The sequence below is a fragment of the Glycine soja genome, chromosome 4, assembly GCF_004193775.1.
Source record: "Glycine soja cultivar W05 chromosome 4, ASM419377v2, whole genome shotgun sequence".
Taxonomy (NCBI): Eukaryota; Viridiplantae; Streptophyta; class Magnoliopsida; order Fabales; family Fabaceae; genus Glycine; species Glycine soja.
Window position 1 is genome coordinate 6,482,758 of NC_041005.1, and position 17,969 is coordinate 6,500,726.

At 29.8% G+C, this 17,969-nt stretch overlaps 2 protein-coding genes across 2 annotated transcripts; one reads left to right on the top strand and one right to left on the bottom strand.

Annotated features, from left to right (window-relative positions):
• Positions 1 to 411: 411 nt before the first annotated feature.
• On the bottom strand, positions 412 to 1,399 carry LOC114409065 (auxin-responsive protein SAUR72-like). The gene has a single exon (XM_028372358.1). The coding sequence runs from the start codon at positions 1,229 to 1,231 to the stop codon at positions 716 to 718; it is 516 nt and encodes a 171-aa protein (XP_028228159.1). The 5' UTR covers positions 1,232 to 1,399; the 3' UTR covers positions 412 to 715.
• A 12,919-nt stretch (positions 1,400 to 14,318) lies between these two features.
• Positions 14,319 to 17,270, top strand: LOC114409066. Its single transcript, XM_028372359.1, has 2 exons — positions 14,319 to 14,573; positions 16,580 to 17,270. Exons 1-2 carry the CDS (start codon positions 14,406 to 14,408, stop codon positions 17,117 to 17,119), a joined length of 708 nt encoding a protein of 235 aa, XP_028228160.1. The 5' UTR covers positions 14,319 to 14,405; the 3' UTR covers positions 17,120 to 17,270.
• Positions 17,271 to 17,969: the final 699 nt, after the last annotated feature.

Consider the following 17,969-nt stretch of genomic DNA (forward strand, 5'->3'; position numbering starts at 1 on the left):
CTAAATGGGTAGTGTTTCATAAATGAACAGCATATATAGTTCCATTTTAAAACATGTATTTTTTATTTTATTAAATGATATATTTAGTTTAGAGTCATAGAAAAAAAGATGGTTAAATATTTCTCTTCGATCTGAAACTACACTCTACGCGCGACGTCTAATTGAGCTAATTGATCAGCTAGCTCAAAGATTTGGATTGATTCTTTCGAATTAAATAATATTTCTTGATTCACTAATTGTATTTGTATCCTTGGTAAACTGAAAGTAAACAACTTCAACGGGTATTCAACAAAAAAAAATAAAAAATAACAGGAAGGTGTTTTTAAAGATCGAACTTCCGTATAATACTGCATCTGTGTGATCATAAGCTTGCTAATTCCTAATATAGGTGTAAGAATATAAGAAATAAAGTAAGATTAAGGTATTGAATTTATGAATTAAAATATAAAATACGAAAACTTCCTATTCTAGAATAGTAAATTAACAAGTAGTATTCAGATTTGTCATTTAGGGGAGCTGCTGCCTTATCATCACCCTGATCCAAAATTGCGTGAGACAAAATATTAATCCCTAAAATACAACATTTAGACAATGAAAGTTGTATTCTTTGCTTAAACGGGTTACCTCACATGCATTAATTGGCTTCCACAAAAGAGCAAAAGAAAAAGAAATAAAAAAAATGTATAATTAATTAAAATGGTCACAAAATCCTAAACTATCTGCACATTGGACTTTGAGGTTGATGAGAATAAGCAAGGTTGTTTGAGGAACAGTATCCCATCATCTTCTCAATGCTTAATCTGCATTTCTGAGTGAAAAACTTGTCCTTTCTCTCCACTATCTTCAAGATACTCTCGAACATCGACACTTCACAAGGAATTCTCAAAACCCCAGTTTGTTCAAACCCAAATTCTTCCTCAGTCTCTCTGAGTAACATTTGAAAGGCTTGGTGACCCAAATATTCGGTTGGTATAACGAACCTGTTAAGGTCCACGCCAACACAAACAGCTACATAGCCCTTGGGAACAACGTTGCTTGTTCCTCCTCCTTCACGTTCAGATATTGAAAGTGTTCTTTTCAGAAAGTTGACGCTTCTGCTGGTGGTGTTGTTACTGTTGTTGTTACTTCTGCTTGTTTTTGAAGAGTTGGCCACCCTTCTCCATTTCTTAAGGATCTGTTGAAGCCTCACAATATCTCTGATCTTGTTAGGTTTCTTTGGAGGATTATCCATGGTGGAAAGTGGAACCCTCTTTATTGGGTTTAGGGTTACTTCAGTTGGCTATATATATATCATATATAAGGGGATTGTTGCTAGAGAATTAATGGTTATGGGATTAAAACCTGATTTTCTCTTTGGATGGCTAGCTCCAATTTATAGAAGACATATGCTTTCATGATGCACAATATTAAAAGGTTTCAATTCTATTAGCGAGGTATATATTATATTTATGATCAGTATTTGGCATTTCTATATCACATGCATGCATGAGAAAACCAACAAAAAAATGTTGTCCAAGTTAGGATGAGTTAAACGTCAAGTTGCGTTTTCCATGCTTCACATGTGAGTGATTAGTGCAAGTCAGATAGAGCTTTCCTTCTACCTCACCATTCTTTGTTTTGAAAGTTAAGTCCACTGTGGTTTGATTAATTTAAATCAAGGATGACTAGGTCTGAGAGATTTACGAGTAAAATAATATATTATTATCAATTATATATATATATATATATATATATATATATTAGACTTAGTGAAAGCCTGAAAGATATATAGGTGCTGATTAGTGATTTGGTTTCCAACGCAAAGTCCTATACAAACAGTCAAGGTGCCTACCCTCGTACAACGCAACTGTACATGTGTACCTACCGTTTAAGATCAAACGCATGCACTATAGCCCTGTTTGAACCTCGAAATGTATCAAAGAAAGACTTCAGTTTTATAGATAATAATTCAAGATTGGTAACCCAAAACCAACCAATTTAATATTATAATGTAAATGTATTTGATATGTTCATAAAACCTAGTGTAATAAATAATATAATCCTCTTTTACACTAATCATAATCCTAACTAATAAATTAAGAAAATTAATTCAGTAAAAAAATTAAGAAAATAAATCAAAAGATGAAGAAATATGATAACTAAGACTAAGAAATTATGATGAGAGCATTTCAAATAGCGAACATATCATCTGAGTTTCTTAACTCTTTTTTGGATCCTTTCATACACTACACTAATTTCAAGAATTTTATTAATTTTTCACTTCAATGGCAAATGATTGACTTTTTATTAGCACGCTTATTTATTAAAATATTATTTGCTTCCTGCTTGTCTAGTTTGCAAATGCAGCTATATCTGATTAATTAATTTGTTGCATTACCTTAATCTTGTTTTTTTCGTTGTTTATAATGTCTATCTGCTATGCGCATGCTCGCTTTGTAGACAGAACAAAAGCCTGAAGCTGAAAGCAAGTTCACTTCTCCAATCGCATCCCACTTTTGTTTTTCATTTTTTTTTTTGTTGTTTTAAGAATTATTTGGAAATGGACTAATATCGAGGGCCTGATATGTTATATTTGTGTATGACATATATATTTGGAAAAGGAAGGAGATATGTCGTGTGTGGGAATTTCTCTCAATATTTTATTCATTCATAGTCATGAATATTATAAGTTTGTATGGATAAGGAAAACTTGCAAAGTCTCGGATATGATCTTCATCACAAGTTTTTATGGAATTGTAAAACTCATATTACAAGTTTTTAAAGGAAGACTATCAAATCCATATCTCAAGTTTTTTAAGGAAAACTATCAAATCCTTTCTTCATATGTGACAAGTTTTTGTGGAACTTATAAAAATATTGACATGGTAGGGTGACCTCTTCAACTATGTGATTTTTATGATATCAGAAAGCTTTTATTTATACTAGAATCTTAATCATAAAAAAGGAAACAAATCCTAAATATACATGATATCTTTAAATCTAAATAATATCTTAGAAAATATAATATCTTTTTTAATTTAAAAGATATCTTGGAGATTTAAAACAAATAACAATTTTTAAAATATAAACTTATAAATTATTCTTTTCTAAAAAAAACTAAAGATATCAAACATTTTCCAACATTTCTCCTCGACTGAATATCTTTAGGCATTTGGCTTTCCTCTTTCTTTCCATGCTTTCTTTCTTTGGCTTTATCCCTGATGGGGCTTGTAGAAGAGTTGTATTGTATGGAGGAGCTTCTGTTAATATTTCATTCATAATCATTCCCTGATGAGACTGTTTTTCAGACTTTAAATAGGTCCATGTTCAACTTTAACATAATTTCATTTTACAGGTTCAATGCACTTAAGAATAGGTGGCGAAATAGAAGAAAAAAAGAAAGATATATAACTACTCTTTTTGTTGTTTTCTTATAAGAAAGACTAAAATATTCAAATCATCACTCCAGCTATAAAAAGACTGAAAGTTCTAGGTTTCCAGCTGAATTTATACAGATTTTCTATTGTAATTCCTCGTACGTGGCTAACAATGAAATTACCATTTAAATATATATTCAACTTCAAGAAGTACGTCAATCTAATGGCGACTAAATTAATAAACTTCGAAAGAGAAAGAGTTTGAGGGGTGAAAGAGTTTGGTACATTTATATCCTACCCATGAAAGAATTTAAAATAATTAGCAAATTAAAATTAAAATTAATATACTAAATTAAATTTAATAGAAAAAAATAATTATACGTTTACTTATGCATTTTAACATAAAAAAAATTAAGCAAAAAATATATCAGAAACCAATGAAATTTCGAATAAAACCAAAAGTTGTTCCCCTCCCCCTAAATAAAAATGTGAAAAATAATGTTAGCATAAGAGATTTGAATATTAGTCTCTAAATTAAAATTTGGGGTTTCATCTTTGACTTTGACATGGTATCTTCAACTAAAAATATCACTTTACCTCAAAATATATCAATTAATGAAAAAATTAATTAGGTGTAATTTTTTTTTTCATATACCCTCTATATTTATATAATAATAAAAATAAATAAACACTTTAATTATTTCTAACAAATTAACATTTGATAAAATAAAATACATACCTTGTTTGAATGTTTAATGCCACGACAACTATTTGTAAAAGAAATCAAGGGTGCTTACTTACGTCAACAGTTACAGAATGGAGGTAAAGGTGAACAATATGTATTTCTGAACAAGATTAATAAAATATTAAGATGCTGCTAGAAAAAACTAAGTCCCATTTGACTTTTTGCTCTGATTCGACAGTTATCTCCGAGGTCCGCATTCCGTTGCACCATTTGAGATAACTTAAGAATGCTTTGAATTTGCATGGTGATATTGAAGAGAAATAGCAAAGTATCACTGAATGGCCGGTGATTATTTTAAAGCAGTTACTTAAACCATAACTGAATCATTGGAACAAGAAAACAATTAATACTTGTTTTCTGTAGGTACTCATCATACATGGCCTTTGCATTTCATCAATTATATACATAACTAAAAGCCATTTCATTATTTGATAGAAAGAAGCAACATATACGATTTGCATATAGTATACATTGTGTTTAGGAAAAGGCAAACAGCATATAGGTCTCATGTTGAATTTCTCATTATATATATGTGTCTCTTTTTACTGGCCATAAGGTATAAAGATATGCCATAAATTAAAATTGGTTTACACTTTAGCTAATGACGTTAATTGCATCCCTATTATTAAGAAAGTAGGTCTTTATTCTAATTTGATCTCTTTGCAAAGTCATTTCTTATTTTTGTTAACTAAAATTCTTTATGCTTCCACGTTAAACTTAAATATGTAAGACATAATATGAGTGAATGATCAAAATCGATATCATTCCTCAAATTATAAAGTATTAGTAGTTAGTCCTTGAAATTTCATCAATTCCAAAACGTTTCCTCAATTTGCAATACATCAATGAAAATTAGTTATTAGTTAATGCATGTTATATAACGATCAATAACATGAGTGGTTATTTGACAATTAGGTTGCTAGAATGATTTTAATGTGGTTGCTTGATAATTGTAAAATTTGAGTTAAATTGACTGTCAATTTTAACTCAGAATAATTATAATTTCTTTACTTTAACGTTGTTTTTAATGAAATAATAAAGAAATTAATATTAATGTAACTTTTTATCAGCAAAAGTCAAAAAAAAAATTTCAAGTTGGAAAGAAAATTGATGCAAAAATTAAAAGAAAAAATCTTGAAGAGAAAGTTGAAGATTGAGACAGCTCGCTTAGCACACGCGCACAAGATAGATCCAGCGTGTTTCCTCGCTTAGTCGTCAGTTCACGCTTAGCGCAAAGAAGACCCACGAGAAAGTCCAACGGCGCACTTAGGGCGAATCCCGCGCTAAGCGCGTGATCACCGCCGTACTCGCTAAGCCCAAAAGGTTCGCTTAGTGTGGTTGCATGAATTTTAAGCTACCTTAGTCTTATAAAAGAAGTAGGAAGCAAAGGAGAAACACACATCGAGACATCAAGACTCAAAGCTCTCTAATTAATACATCATAAGCTTAAGTATCTCTAATAGGGGAAATCTTCTTTCTATGTCCATTATTCTCTTCTCTTCTTTTATCCATTCTTTTTCTTCTATCCATATCAGCCCCTAAAGTGTAAAGCCTCTCAATACAATGAGAGGCTAACCCCATTGTTTGGAGAGGCTAATAGGCCAACTCTTGTAATGTAACTCTTTCTTGTTATCTATTTAATACAATTTTGTTTCTATTGTTATTTTCTTGTTTAATTGTTTATCATGGTCTGCCATCCATATAGTATTTTAAGAAATAATGCATTAAAAATATTTATTTTCTAAAGGATTATAAAATGGTATCTAAATGAAATCATTACTAGAAATAGATTGATATTCGTTTAACCTATTTCATGCATCTCTAGTCTTAATGCCATTTATTATTTTTATCTTTGGAAAGAAATTTTGGAGAAAAAAAAATAGATAAATTAGACTCTTCATACGGGAAATCAAATATAAAGTGTCTTAGTAAATGTGAATGGAAATCATTAGAAAGAGAAAATCATTAACATTGCATCACAAGTAGTTTTGGCATGTTAAGCTTCAACCTATTTAAATTTTGAATTTATCTTTAAGCATCATTATTTTTATCTTCTACATTTCTTATCTTTTACTTTAAAATCTTTTATCTATTTTATCTTCTACTTTTTATCTTTAAATCTATTATCTCTTTAAATTTTTATCTTATCTCCTAATTTTCTATTTTAAATTTCTTATCCTTTTTATCTCTTACTTCCTTTCAATTTTACATTTAAATTTCTTATCTTTTGCTTGTAAATTGAGTTTGCATCAATCTAAGTACAAACAAAATTTTTATGAATTCGACATTCGAACTTCCAAGTACTTTATTACTTGAGACAATTTGATGTACTTATCAATAAGTTAACATGGTCAAAATGTCATATTGACTTCCACCCATGTTGACATTAATCGTCAAATAAGTATTTTACTTACTATTACTTAACAAATTAAAAGTTAAATTTTGACCGACAAAATGTAGAAAGACACACTCTTGAAATTAATTTAATTTTGAATAATAACTTGCAAGCACATTATAAATTTCAATTATCATTTTAGTTTCTATTTGATTCTTAGTTAAAAATAATGTGGCATATATTTCAATATAAATCTAATGGATAAAAATAAAATAAATTTAAAAGTAAAAGTCTTGATCCATTAATAAAATTATTTTTTTCTCAAACGTAATGTTGTAATAAATTCCCAAACATACTCTCAATCATTCATTCTCAAACATGCTCTTAATTATTTTTCCTTTATTTTTCTCTACAATAATTGAGCCTAACAATATAACCTCTAGGCCCATTTAGTTCACCCTAGAAAATATCTCTCTTTTAAAGTTGTCATTTTCATTTATTAACAAGTTTCTTAGCAAATATTGTTCGACTATTTTTTTTGTACTTTTACTATTGTATCTTGCACCTTTCATTGCATTCCGGAAAAGCACGTTCTGAGATGTAAATATGCATTTTGAAATGGATTTTTCAAACTATAATGAAAAATGTAGGATGCAATATTGAAAGTGCATGAAACAAATGTCATATTGTTCTCTTCAGTAGGCTAGTACTTATCAATGATCCATTCTGCCAAATTTGTTCATTGAAAATCGACATTTATATCATATACCTCCTAATATGAATCTTACACCTCCCAAAAAGCTTCAATGGTAAAAAATACCCTCATCCCTAACACCTCTTCTCCCTCTTCCTTGTGCCAGCCAAGCACCCTCTCTTCTAGGATACGGATGTGGGGCTGCCCATGCCCCACCATGATTGACGGTAAAAAAAAATGTCTACACCTTCTCCCCCTGCCCCACCATTGTCGTCACCTATGTTTGGCTCAAACTCCCCTTCATCGTCGCCATTTGTCATTGGCTCGAACTCCTCACCACTCGTGCTGGTACTCCACCAACCACCTCCTCCTCAATGTGGACTCTACCCTCTTCATCTTCACCAATAACAAAGTCATTCTCTTCAACTACACCAAAATTGTTGTCATTCGAACCTTCCCTATGCTTTCACATGGCGACCCCAAGTTAACGTGAGAAGGTGGCACACGGTGGCGCAAAGGTGCATACGTAGCACATGGTGGATGATGGCTTGGTGGCAAGGGTTCAAGTTTGAAGAAGGGAAGGGTTGCTTTCAGAACAAAATTCATACATTTGACTCCTTTTAATTTAGTATGTCTTGTTATTAAAATATTATCTAAATTTTAAATATATAAAATATATTAAATAAAACAATATTAAAAAAATATATAAAATATTTCAAATAAAAAAATATTAAAAAATATATAACATATTAAATAAAACCATAAAAAAATATACAGGATATTAAATAAAATTAATAACAAGTAAAATTTAAAATATTTATTTAATAATTAATTAAATAAAATTATTTATAATTTTAAAAAACTGAAAACAAAAGAAAATAAAATACAAGTAATTAATAAAGTAAAAAAAATTATAATTTCAAAATCCTAAAATATATAAAAAAAAAACTTATGACTTCAAAATTGTAAAAAAAAACTACTAATGACTTTGAAGTCGTAAATAAATAAAAAAAATAAATTAAAATTATAAATAATTTTATGACTTTTATTAAAAAAAATCATGATAAATACCACAACTTTCATCAAGAAATCATAAAACCTGTTATGATTTATCCCATTTTTAAAAATGATCCTATAAAAAAATAGAAAAAAAAATACTTGATAAAACTCGCCATTGGACCATTAATGAACACGTTTTCCATGAATCATCCTATAGGAGGTCACCCAAATTACCTGCTTACGGTACACAGACTAATTGTGCGCAGGCATCTTCTAAGCATATTCTCATTAATGGGTTTATTCTGGTTGTCAATTTGATAAATCCCGAGAGAATTCAATTGTGAACACGTGTTGAAATGTTGGATAATGCAGACATTATTTAAAAGGATTATATATGTTTTTTATAGTTAGTAAATATCCGATTCTTTGGATTACTTTTTAATAAATTTTTTTCCTTGAGTCCTACTAAAATAATGTTTTTATTTTTGGTTTTTATATTTTATTTTAATCCTTGTTAAATTAGTTAATTTTATATTCGTTTTCTAATAATTAACATGTTTTGTTTTAGTTTCAACTAATAACAAATGAAAAAAAAAATTATAAAAGAGAAAAGATAAAATTGACAAATTTATCAAGGATTAAAAATAAATATTAAAAATTAAAAATAAAATTATTATTTTATTAATGACTCAACACAAAAAAAATTATTAAAAAATAAATACAAAAGTTAAATATTTATTAGGGATAAAAATATATTTAAGTTTATTTAATTTTTTAATAATATTTTTAATAAGTTATAACTATTAAATAAAAAAAGATTTTTATATTTTAAAACATCGAATGTTTTTATTTATTACTATTATTATTTTCAATAAATATAAAAATATTTAAAAAATATCAAGATTGTTTCAAAATTCTTATTGAAATGAGTTATTTCTCAAAGGTTGCATTGCATACATGCATTAGTGATTGAAGTTGGAACAAGGAACATGAAGATTTTGTGCTGCCTTTGTTTTGTCCCTTGATCTTGGAGCACTAGGTACAAGGTGGACATCAAGTATCCACTTATAGCAAAGGTTTGTTGCCCACCCACAGTTCCCATGCTCTATTGCATTCCATTAGGTATCCTATGTTTAATTGGACAAGGTGCCCCTTTAGTTTTTCATTGATTGCTTAATTAACTTTTTGGACGCGGCTAGGATGAAGATTGTTTATGGTGGGCAACAGGGAGGAATCAAGAAATTACCCCCGTTACTAACGGAAAGAAATAATAAAAAGTTTAAACAACACAAAACATTAATAAAATAAAAAGATAAATGAAAAAAGATTACAACTAGGTATCAAGTTTGAATTGAAAGAGAGGAGACTTTTTGAATCAGTATTTTTTTAAATACATTTCAATTTTTTTTTCAGATAATGTAAAAATTTATTTTTTTCCCTCCTAATTTCATCAGTTCATCTTTGCCACCGTCATTCCAGATATGCACTGGCCTCCCTCCGCACTCTTCTCGACGGTAACTTCCACCATTGTTGCATGCACACAACCTCCCCTTCCCTATCGCCAACCACGCCCTCCACGATGATTATTTCCGACTCATCTTTCGTCTCCCTCCCTTAACATGCTATCCCAAATTCAAATCTTAGATCAAGAAAGAACAACATGAAAATTCAAGCAACTCTATAACACCAATCAGCAAAACAAACTAACCAGAATCCAACAAATAAAAGAATACAAAGTTGGAACATATATATATATATATATAAACCTCCGTGCTACTGATTTGGGTCGTTTTGGGGACACAAATTGCTACCCAAACACAAAACACCCACCCAGAAACACAAGAAAAAGAATTCGAATAAAATCTACAAGCTTCCACTGATAGTCGTTACGGATCCTCCAGATGCGGATAGTATCGGAGGAGATCCACCCGCATTGGGGGAGAAGCATCATCGTTGTCGTCATTGTTATCGAGAACGGATCTCAGATCTGAAAAAATAGACGTTGTTACCGCCACGGATCTCAAATCGTGAAAAAGAGGCATTGTTTCCATCGTCAGTAAGGCAAAGGAGGAGCGAGCCGACAAAGATGAAGTTGCCGTGGTCGGATATTTGAAGAGAAAAGGGTTTTTATTTTTAGTTAAATTTTTTTTTCCGGTTTGCAACCTTCAATTGCCTTTTTTTTTTTTGTTCCTAACCAATGGTTCACCATTAGCAGATTTCACCATAGCCGCGTCCTAACTTTTCCTTGTTTTTATTCTTGGTAGGTGCAGCTAGCATTATTATTATTGTTGATGCATTTTATATTTTTTAAAAATGTCAAAATTGTCTCTGCACTTCTTCGTATTTGTGATGAATATGTGTGAGGGTCGGACGGATCAAATTGATCTGTAAGGTTGATACGGATCAAGTTGATCCGTATGTTAATATTAAACGCATACACATGAACTTGATCCATAAGCGTAAAAGGCTTACAGATCAAGAATATTTCAGTCTTTTCCTCTTAAGTGCTGGGTGCACTAACAATAATGTTGAGTGTATCCAACAACATCATTTTATTCCTCTCTGTAAGGTTGATACGGATCAAATTGATCCGTATGTTAATATTAAACGCATACACATGAACTTGATCCATAAGCGTAAAAGGCTTACAGATCAAGGATAGTTATAGAAGTTAAGTTCAGCAAGGTAGTGATGCAAAGACATGGAAGCTTTTTTTTTTCCTCACTTGAAAGGGTTTTCTTTTCCCCTTAGCTCATATAGCTTGCCATAAGAAGTTTTATAATTCAATAGGCAATGTCCTTAACAATCACGCATATCCCACTATCCTCTTGCCAAATGTTGTTGTTTTTTTTTTTTTTTCTCTGTTTAGATTCTCCATATAAACTTTCATTTTGCTTATCAGAAAAGAAAAAAAAAAGGATTCTCCATATAAACTATGTGAATGAACTCACTAAAGAGGTAAAATTCTTTTCATACTTTTTTTATGCTTACAAAATTTAAACTCAAGATATTATTTAAAATTTGTTACTTAAACAACAAGTGGTAGTAGTATAAAAAATGTAGACACCGACTCAAATCACATTACTCATTCATAGCAACTGGAAATATTATATAACTAGCTAATTAATAAATGTCGTGAATCATTAAATAAAAGCATAAATTTGTTTGATTTACTCAAAAATGGAGATTTTTTTTTGAACTTTGAACTGTTCCAAATAAGTATTACTTTGGTTCCATTTTGTAGCATTATGAATAAGAAATTTACTAATATTCACTTGTGTTTTTTTTTATAGGAAAAAATAGGTTTTGTTTCTCATAAAATACAATATAAATGTAACTTACTATTACAACATATTTCTTTTGAAAAAAATATTATCAATATATATTTTTAAAAAACAATAACAACAAGTATAATTTTTTTCTTATACATTTATATAAAAGAATAACTTATTAAAATTTTATTTCTAAAATGTTAGTGTGTCTGTGAGTGTATACTGAAAAACTTTTGTAAATAAATTAAATCAGTTTAATTCTAGTTAAATAACATTAGTTTCAATGTTCCCAAACTGAGCCTTCATGGAAATGAACGCGGGATGCAGCAACCAGCAAGTTTATCATTGTCTTTCTTTACTCTTTAATTTGCTTTTGTTTCTCTTTGACCAGCCTTTTCAAAGTCGGAAGTGATTTACAAGCTAACTAGCTAAGGAAAGTAGGAAACATATAAATAATTGAGGATGACATGTAAGATATGGTGACATACACCACCATGCGAATTAAAATGGATTTCATTTCACCCATTTCGTATTTATCATGAATGTTTGATACTTTATTAAAAAAAATTAATGTGTTATACTTTCTAAATAACATATCACCTTCCTTACTTTTGTTCTCTTTTTACTTTGAGTTAGCCCTCCTCTACTTCTTATCACTTAATCTTTTCAATTTTATTTTAAATTAAAAAAAATTAATTAATGAATTTTGGGCATAAACAAAAAAGATTGATTTTTAATTAATTTTAACAATTGTACCTCCCAATCGTATGTCGACTGTTTTTATAAGATTGGTCACCAGCTCTTGATTCGATGGCCGACCAACCCACTCTATGGAAGGATCATCTCTTATTGCACCTTTAAAGTCACGTTAGATGTTACTAGCATAACCACTTGGGAGATACTTCCAAAGATCTTGGCATAACGACTAAACGACGACATAGGAAAAATCACCCCCTAAAATAGCAGAAGATGCTCTAGGCACGAAGGAGTATAAGAAATGAGGGGATTGAGCAAAGAAAGACAAAACATACGCACTTAAATGCTTGCTAGGTTTTCCAAACCCTAGGAAAAAACTATATCGGAACAACAATGATTTTTGTTTATTTTATATGTTACCATCTTGAGATTAGATACGTTTTCATTCTATCTCTTACTTTGCGAGAGAGGAGATCTTCTTTTATGATCACACGTTCGGACAATTTAAGTCATTATTAATTGAGTTGATAGTTCTTCTACTTGCTCTTTTGTATATTCAGTAACATTAGTTTTGGAAACGTTCATAACGCGACAGTATCGTTTATCCAATGATAAGTTATAGTAATGTCTAAAACGGATGACGGCATGCACAAGATTAAATGTCATGCAAAGAAGGGGTATGTAAAAGTGGTGAAGTGGGTGGAGATGAAGAGGGAACGCACTCGGCCACTCCCACGAGTGAAGAGTGCACAGTTTCTTGGTGTTGGACTACGTACTATGGGCCCAGTGGACACTGGCCTTGTCAGAATCTCACAATCCATTGTAGCCTTATCCTTCCAACCCTCACTTATTTTATTTTAACCCAAATGCCATTCTTCTTTTTTTCTTTCTTTTTTGGCACTTAATACTCTTAATGGCACAAACTTTATCGTTATACTCTAAAGTAAGTTTATTTGTTTTGTCCTTTTCATGATAATCATGTAGAACAAAATAGTTTTTTTTTTGTGTATATATATATATATATATATATATATAAATGCTAACTAGTATATTTAAGATGTTGATTAAGAAACTTAAAATATAAATATTTTTATTGGAAGGTGAAAAATTATATTATTCTCAAAACCTATAGAGAGAGACGTACTTCAGATTTCCTTGATAATTGATAATCTTTTTGAGTTGGAAAAATTTAAAATATGGTAAAATTAATTTTGTTAGTAAAATTCTTTTTTATATTAATGTTAAAACTCCATAATTCACTTAAAAAAAAGGTACATATGTATACTTGTTAAACCAATCACTCCATACTTTAAGTTGTGAAAGTTTGATACTAAAAGTAATCGTCAATATTTTTTAGAGATTATTCTTAACCTCTTATCTTTCAAATTATTATTTTTATTGTTATTTATAAATTAAATTTCAATACTTTTTAAAATTAATTATCAATAATTAAAAATAACCTTATATTATAATATAATTTATTTATCATAAAACTAAAATATAATTTATATGTTCAAAAATATTTATTTATTATAATTTTTAATTATAATAAAATTTATATATTCAAAAGTATTTTTTTTTTATAAATTTTAGTTACATAAAATAAAAAATTTATTTTATGAATTGCACATACTAAAATACTAGTAATAGTTAGAGTGCATTTAAAAACGATACTATAATAGATCATAAATCATCCTATATAAAGTGTTCCCCAACAACGAGTGTGTCTATTATTGCATGCATTATCTTCAAAATATCCTCATATTATATATGTACATGCTTTAGCTTGAAAGTATTTTGAGAATTACGTGCCAATGATATGTAAAGTATACACATTGAAATGTTATTTCATTATCAAAATTTACGTCAAACAATACTAAAAGGAATTCTTTAGACTTTTCCCATAATATAATCAGTCAATATCTTTCACACGTACGTCACTTTAAATCAATCTATACCATATAATGATCTAAAAAAAATACCAAGTAGGCAAGTTGCAAATGGGCCTGACTAATTGGAAGATGATAAAAGAAAAACACATGAAATAGGTGATTAAAGTTGTACAAAAGAACCCTACCAGGTAATACATTAGGCTAAGGTTTGTAATTTAGTGATAAAAGTAAGGATTATTCTTTTTCTAACAATGGTACAGACTGAATCGTGTAGTCAAACAAGTCCACATTCATCCTTTCTTGATGTGTATATAAAGCAGGGTTGGCATGCATTGTCATAGAGGAGAGGAATATCAAATTAATTTCACAGACACTCTTCACGTTTAAGACACAAGCTAGTAATATCAAGAAAAAAGATGGAATGGAAGAAGTGTTATTTGGATGTGATATTGGTGCCCTTAGGATTTCTTATAAGCATTGGTTATCATTTCTGGCTGTGGTACACTGTTCGAACACATCCACATACAACTATCATTGGCATCAACGCCAGTGGTCGACGAAATTGGGTTGCGGCCATGATGAAGGTATGTTAATTTAATTCTACCTCTGGATTTTAGCATCCAAGCTAGGTCCAGTTTGATGCATTCCATGCTAATTATAATTTTAATTGATCAGTTATCTTAAAAAGCTCTAACTTAAATATAATTAGAGAACAAACTTGTATCTAACACTAGCATGCTATAGCCTATATATTCATGTGTTTTCTTTTCAGCACTAGAGGAACGGTATTTTTCCACGTCAAATTAATAATCGGGAAGGTTTAGCAACTTGGTGATAGTGCTAGAATTTTCATCTTGAGGCATTTTGAGGGAGTGCGCAATAAGAGAATAATGGAGTAATTAGGAGTGAAAGTATTCTCCTAAACAGTATTAATTTTGTATGTTATATACATTTTTCCACTTGGGTTTTCTTAATTTGTTTTAGTTCCTACCGGATAACAATTATGCCATTTTATAATTACTAGTCACAAACAAAGAGAGATGGGAATGTTCTTTCTTTATGGTATAATTAGGTGAATACGCAATGCAAATAGCGTTCTAACTTCTATCAAGACCTAGATAATGTGCATGCAAATCCACGATAATATTTTAAAATAGAAAGGGCATGTCTATTCCCTCTCTTCTACTTTTATCTTTCATACTCCCTTAGTTACTATTTATAAGATGTAACGTTTAAAAATGATCTTGGCTTATTTTTATAAGATTTAATTTATAATATTAATTTTTTTATTAATTATTTTTAGACTATAAATACCTCTAATTTAAAGAAGAGAGATAATATATTAACAAACAATTGGAAGAGAAAAAAATATTATTACAAGAATAATTTTTATAAAAAAAAATATAAATTTAAGACACCTTTAATGTTATAAATTATATTAGTCAATTTTTTAATAATTAACTAATTAGGTCTTATATATAGAAATAGAGGGAGTATTATTTTCCAAATTTATCATTATTTAAAATTTAAGAAAAAAACTTAATTTAATATAAAGGATTATATAATTTATTTCACTTTTAAATTTTTTCTTAAAACCATTTTTATTCATATTATTAGAAGCATTCATCTTTCCTTATTTTTTATCTTCAATTATTTCTCCTGACTTATGGTGATACAAATAAAAAGACCATAAAATAAAATAACTCAAATTTATGAAACAGAAAACACACACACATATAGCCATAGTTATCTCAAATTCAAATTAAAAAATTATATAATGAGTTTTATTTTTTATTTTCTCAATTATTGAATTTAATTCTTTAACTAACACCTTTTTTAAATCAATAAGTTTGCATAATGATATACCTCTAGAATTATTCGAGAGATGGTTTTTTATTATTTATTTTTACTTTCTAAATTTCCTATTCTTAAAATTCTTCATTTTAATTATTTCTTTTTAATTAAAAAGCATGTTAATTATTCCAAGAATGTCCGTACCTGTGTTATTAGGTACTGGTGGATAATTAAGGCACAAAGTTATAGAATAAGTACAAAATTATAAATTAGTTATTTTATATTTTTAATAAAAAATGATTATTTATTAGTATTATATAAAAAAAAATAAAAAGATGGAAATTAGACATGTTCACACTTCACATGCATGATGTCCATATACTCTTAAACAATATTATCTCATTGTTAAAAGGTAGCTAGATAATCAAGACACAAAATTATAGACTCTTGACTTTTTCCAAATCTGTCGTATCTCATTCCTGTCAGAGTTTTCTGTTTTGTAAGTGTTCTTCGATTAATCGCATCTATAATAATATGCTATATAAGTAGATCACGACCCAGCTTACTGCACGAAGAAGAGCATGTGCCATTGCATTGCACTTTTCAATATTATTTTGTACTATTTAACCTCAAATTAAAGGGTCATCACACGACAAAATGTTTTCTTCCACTAATTTTGCGGTACACGAAATTGTGATACAAAGTAGTTTTCAATATTGGAAAAAAAAGAAAGAAAAAAGAAACAGCACATGGTACCATATATAATAATTCAAGAACGACGATGTTTTTTTGGCAGGACAATGACAAAAAGAACATCCTCGCTGTTCAATCACTTAGGAACACAATCATGGGTGCGACCCTAATGGCCACAACCTCTATTCTCCTATGCTCAGGCCTAGCAGCAATCGTAAGCAGCACCTACAGTGTGAAGAAGCCTCTTGAGGACACAGTTTATGGGGGTCATGGAGAGTTCATGATATCACTCAAATATGTCACTTTGCTCTCTATTTTCCTCTTCTCATTCTTCTGCCACTCTTTGTCCATAAGGTTCATAAACCAAGTCAACATCCTAATCAACACCCCTCAGGACCCCATGTCGTCCTTGGTCACCCCTGAATATGTCAATGAGATTTTGGAGAAAGGCTTCCTTCTAAACACTGTTGGAAACAGACTCTTTTATGCGGCACTTCCTCTGCTGCTTTGGATATTTGGCCCCGTGTTGGTGTTCCTGTGCTCTCTCACTATGGTTCCAGTGCTTTACAATCTTGACTTTGTGGTTACTAGTACTAACAAGGGAACGATGGACGACGTCAATCAGAATAGAGATTTTTTATGAGCTAGCTAATGTAATATATAAATATTAATCGTGTTAAGTAAGAATTTATGAAGTTGGTATTTTGTATTTCAATGATCAGAAACAAGTATGTTCTACTTCTACCCTTGTAACAAGGTATTAGAAGGGATTTTGACTCAACGTTGTGAATGCAGATCATGTGTGTGTGTGTGTGTGGTTTACTTGTGCTTTTGGAGAACATAAAAGTATACGCCAAAAAAATCTCACGGAATTGGGTCGGAAAAACGAAAAAGATGCTAATAATTTCATGCTCTCTCATTATATATGTGGTCCATATTCAATTATTCGTATAATGGGGGATATATTTGATACTGAGGTAACTTCACATGGAAACAAGAAGGATCAATGAATCAGAGTTTTACGCAGATGTTTAAGTAAACTGGTGAGAGTACGTAAGCAATTGCAAAACACTGGTGATGGTCGAGTTACCTAAACAAATAAATATAAATTTTGGACTAATAAGATAGGGAAAATAAGATAAATTTCAGACTAGGAAAAACTTATTGTTGTTTGATTATGGTCGAGTTAGAATAAATATTTCAAAGGGGGAAGAATTCTACAAGCTACAGAATTAACTATTGGGGTTTCAATTCTCTGCTGATTAATTCATGATAATGACTTCTTATAGGTCAGTACAATCCCTGAATCATGGATCACAAGACACGTGGCTCATGAGCACAGACTCTATGCTAACAGAAAAGGAATCTTCTAATAGAAAGCAGGTAAATGCACTAAAGGGAAAAATACAATGTATCAGCATATTCTTAAGATTCAATTTATCTCTATATTTCTTCTTGTAGTCCTTGAACCAGTATGGAGCCTTTTTGTCACG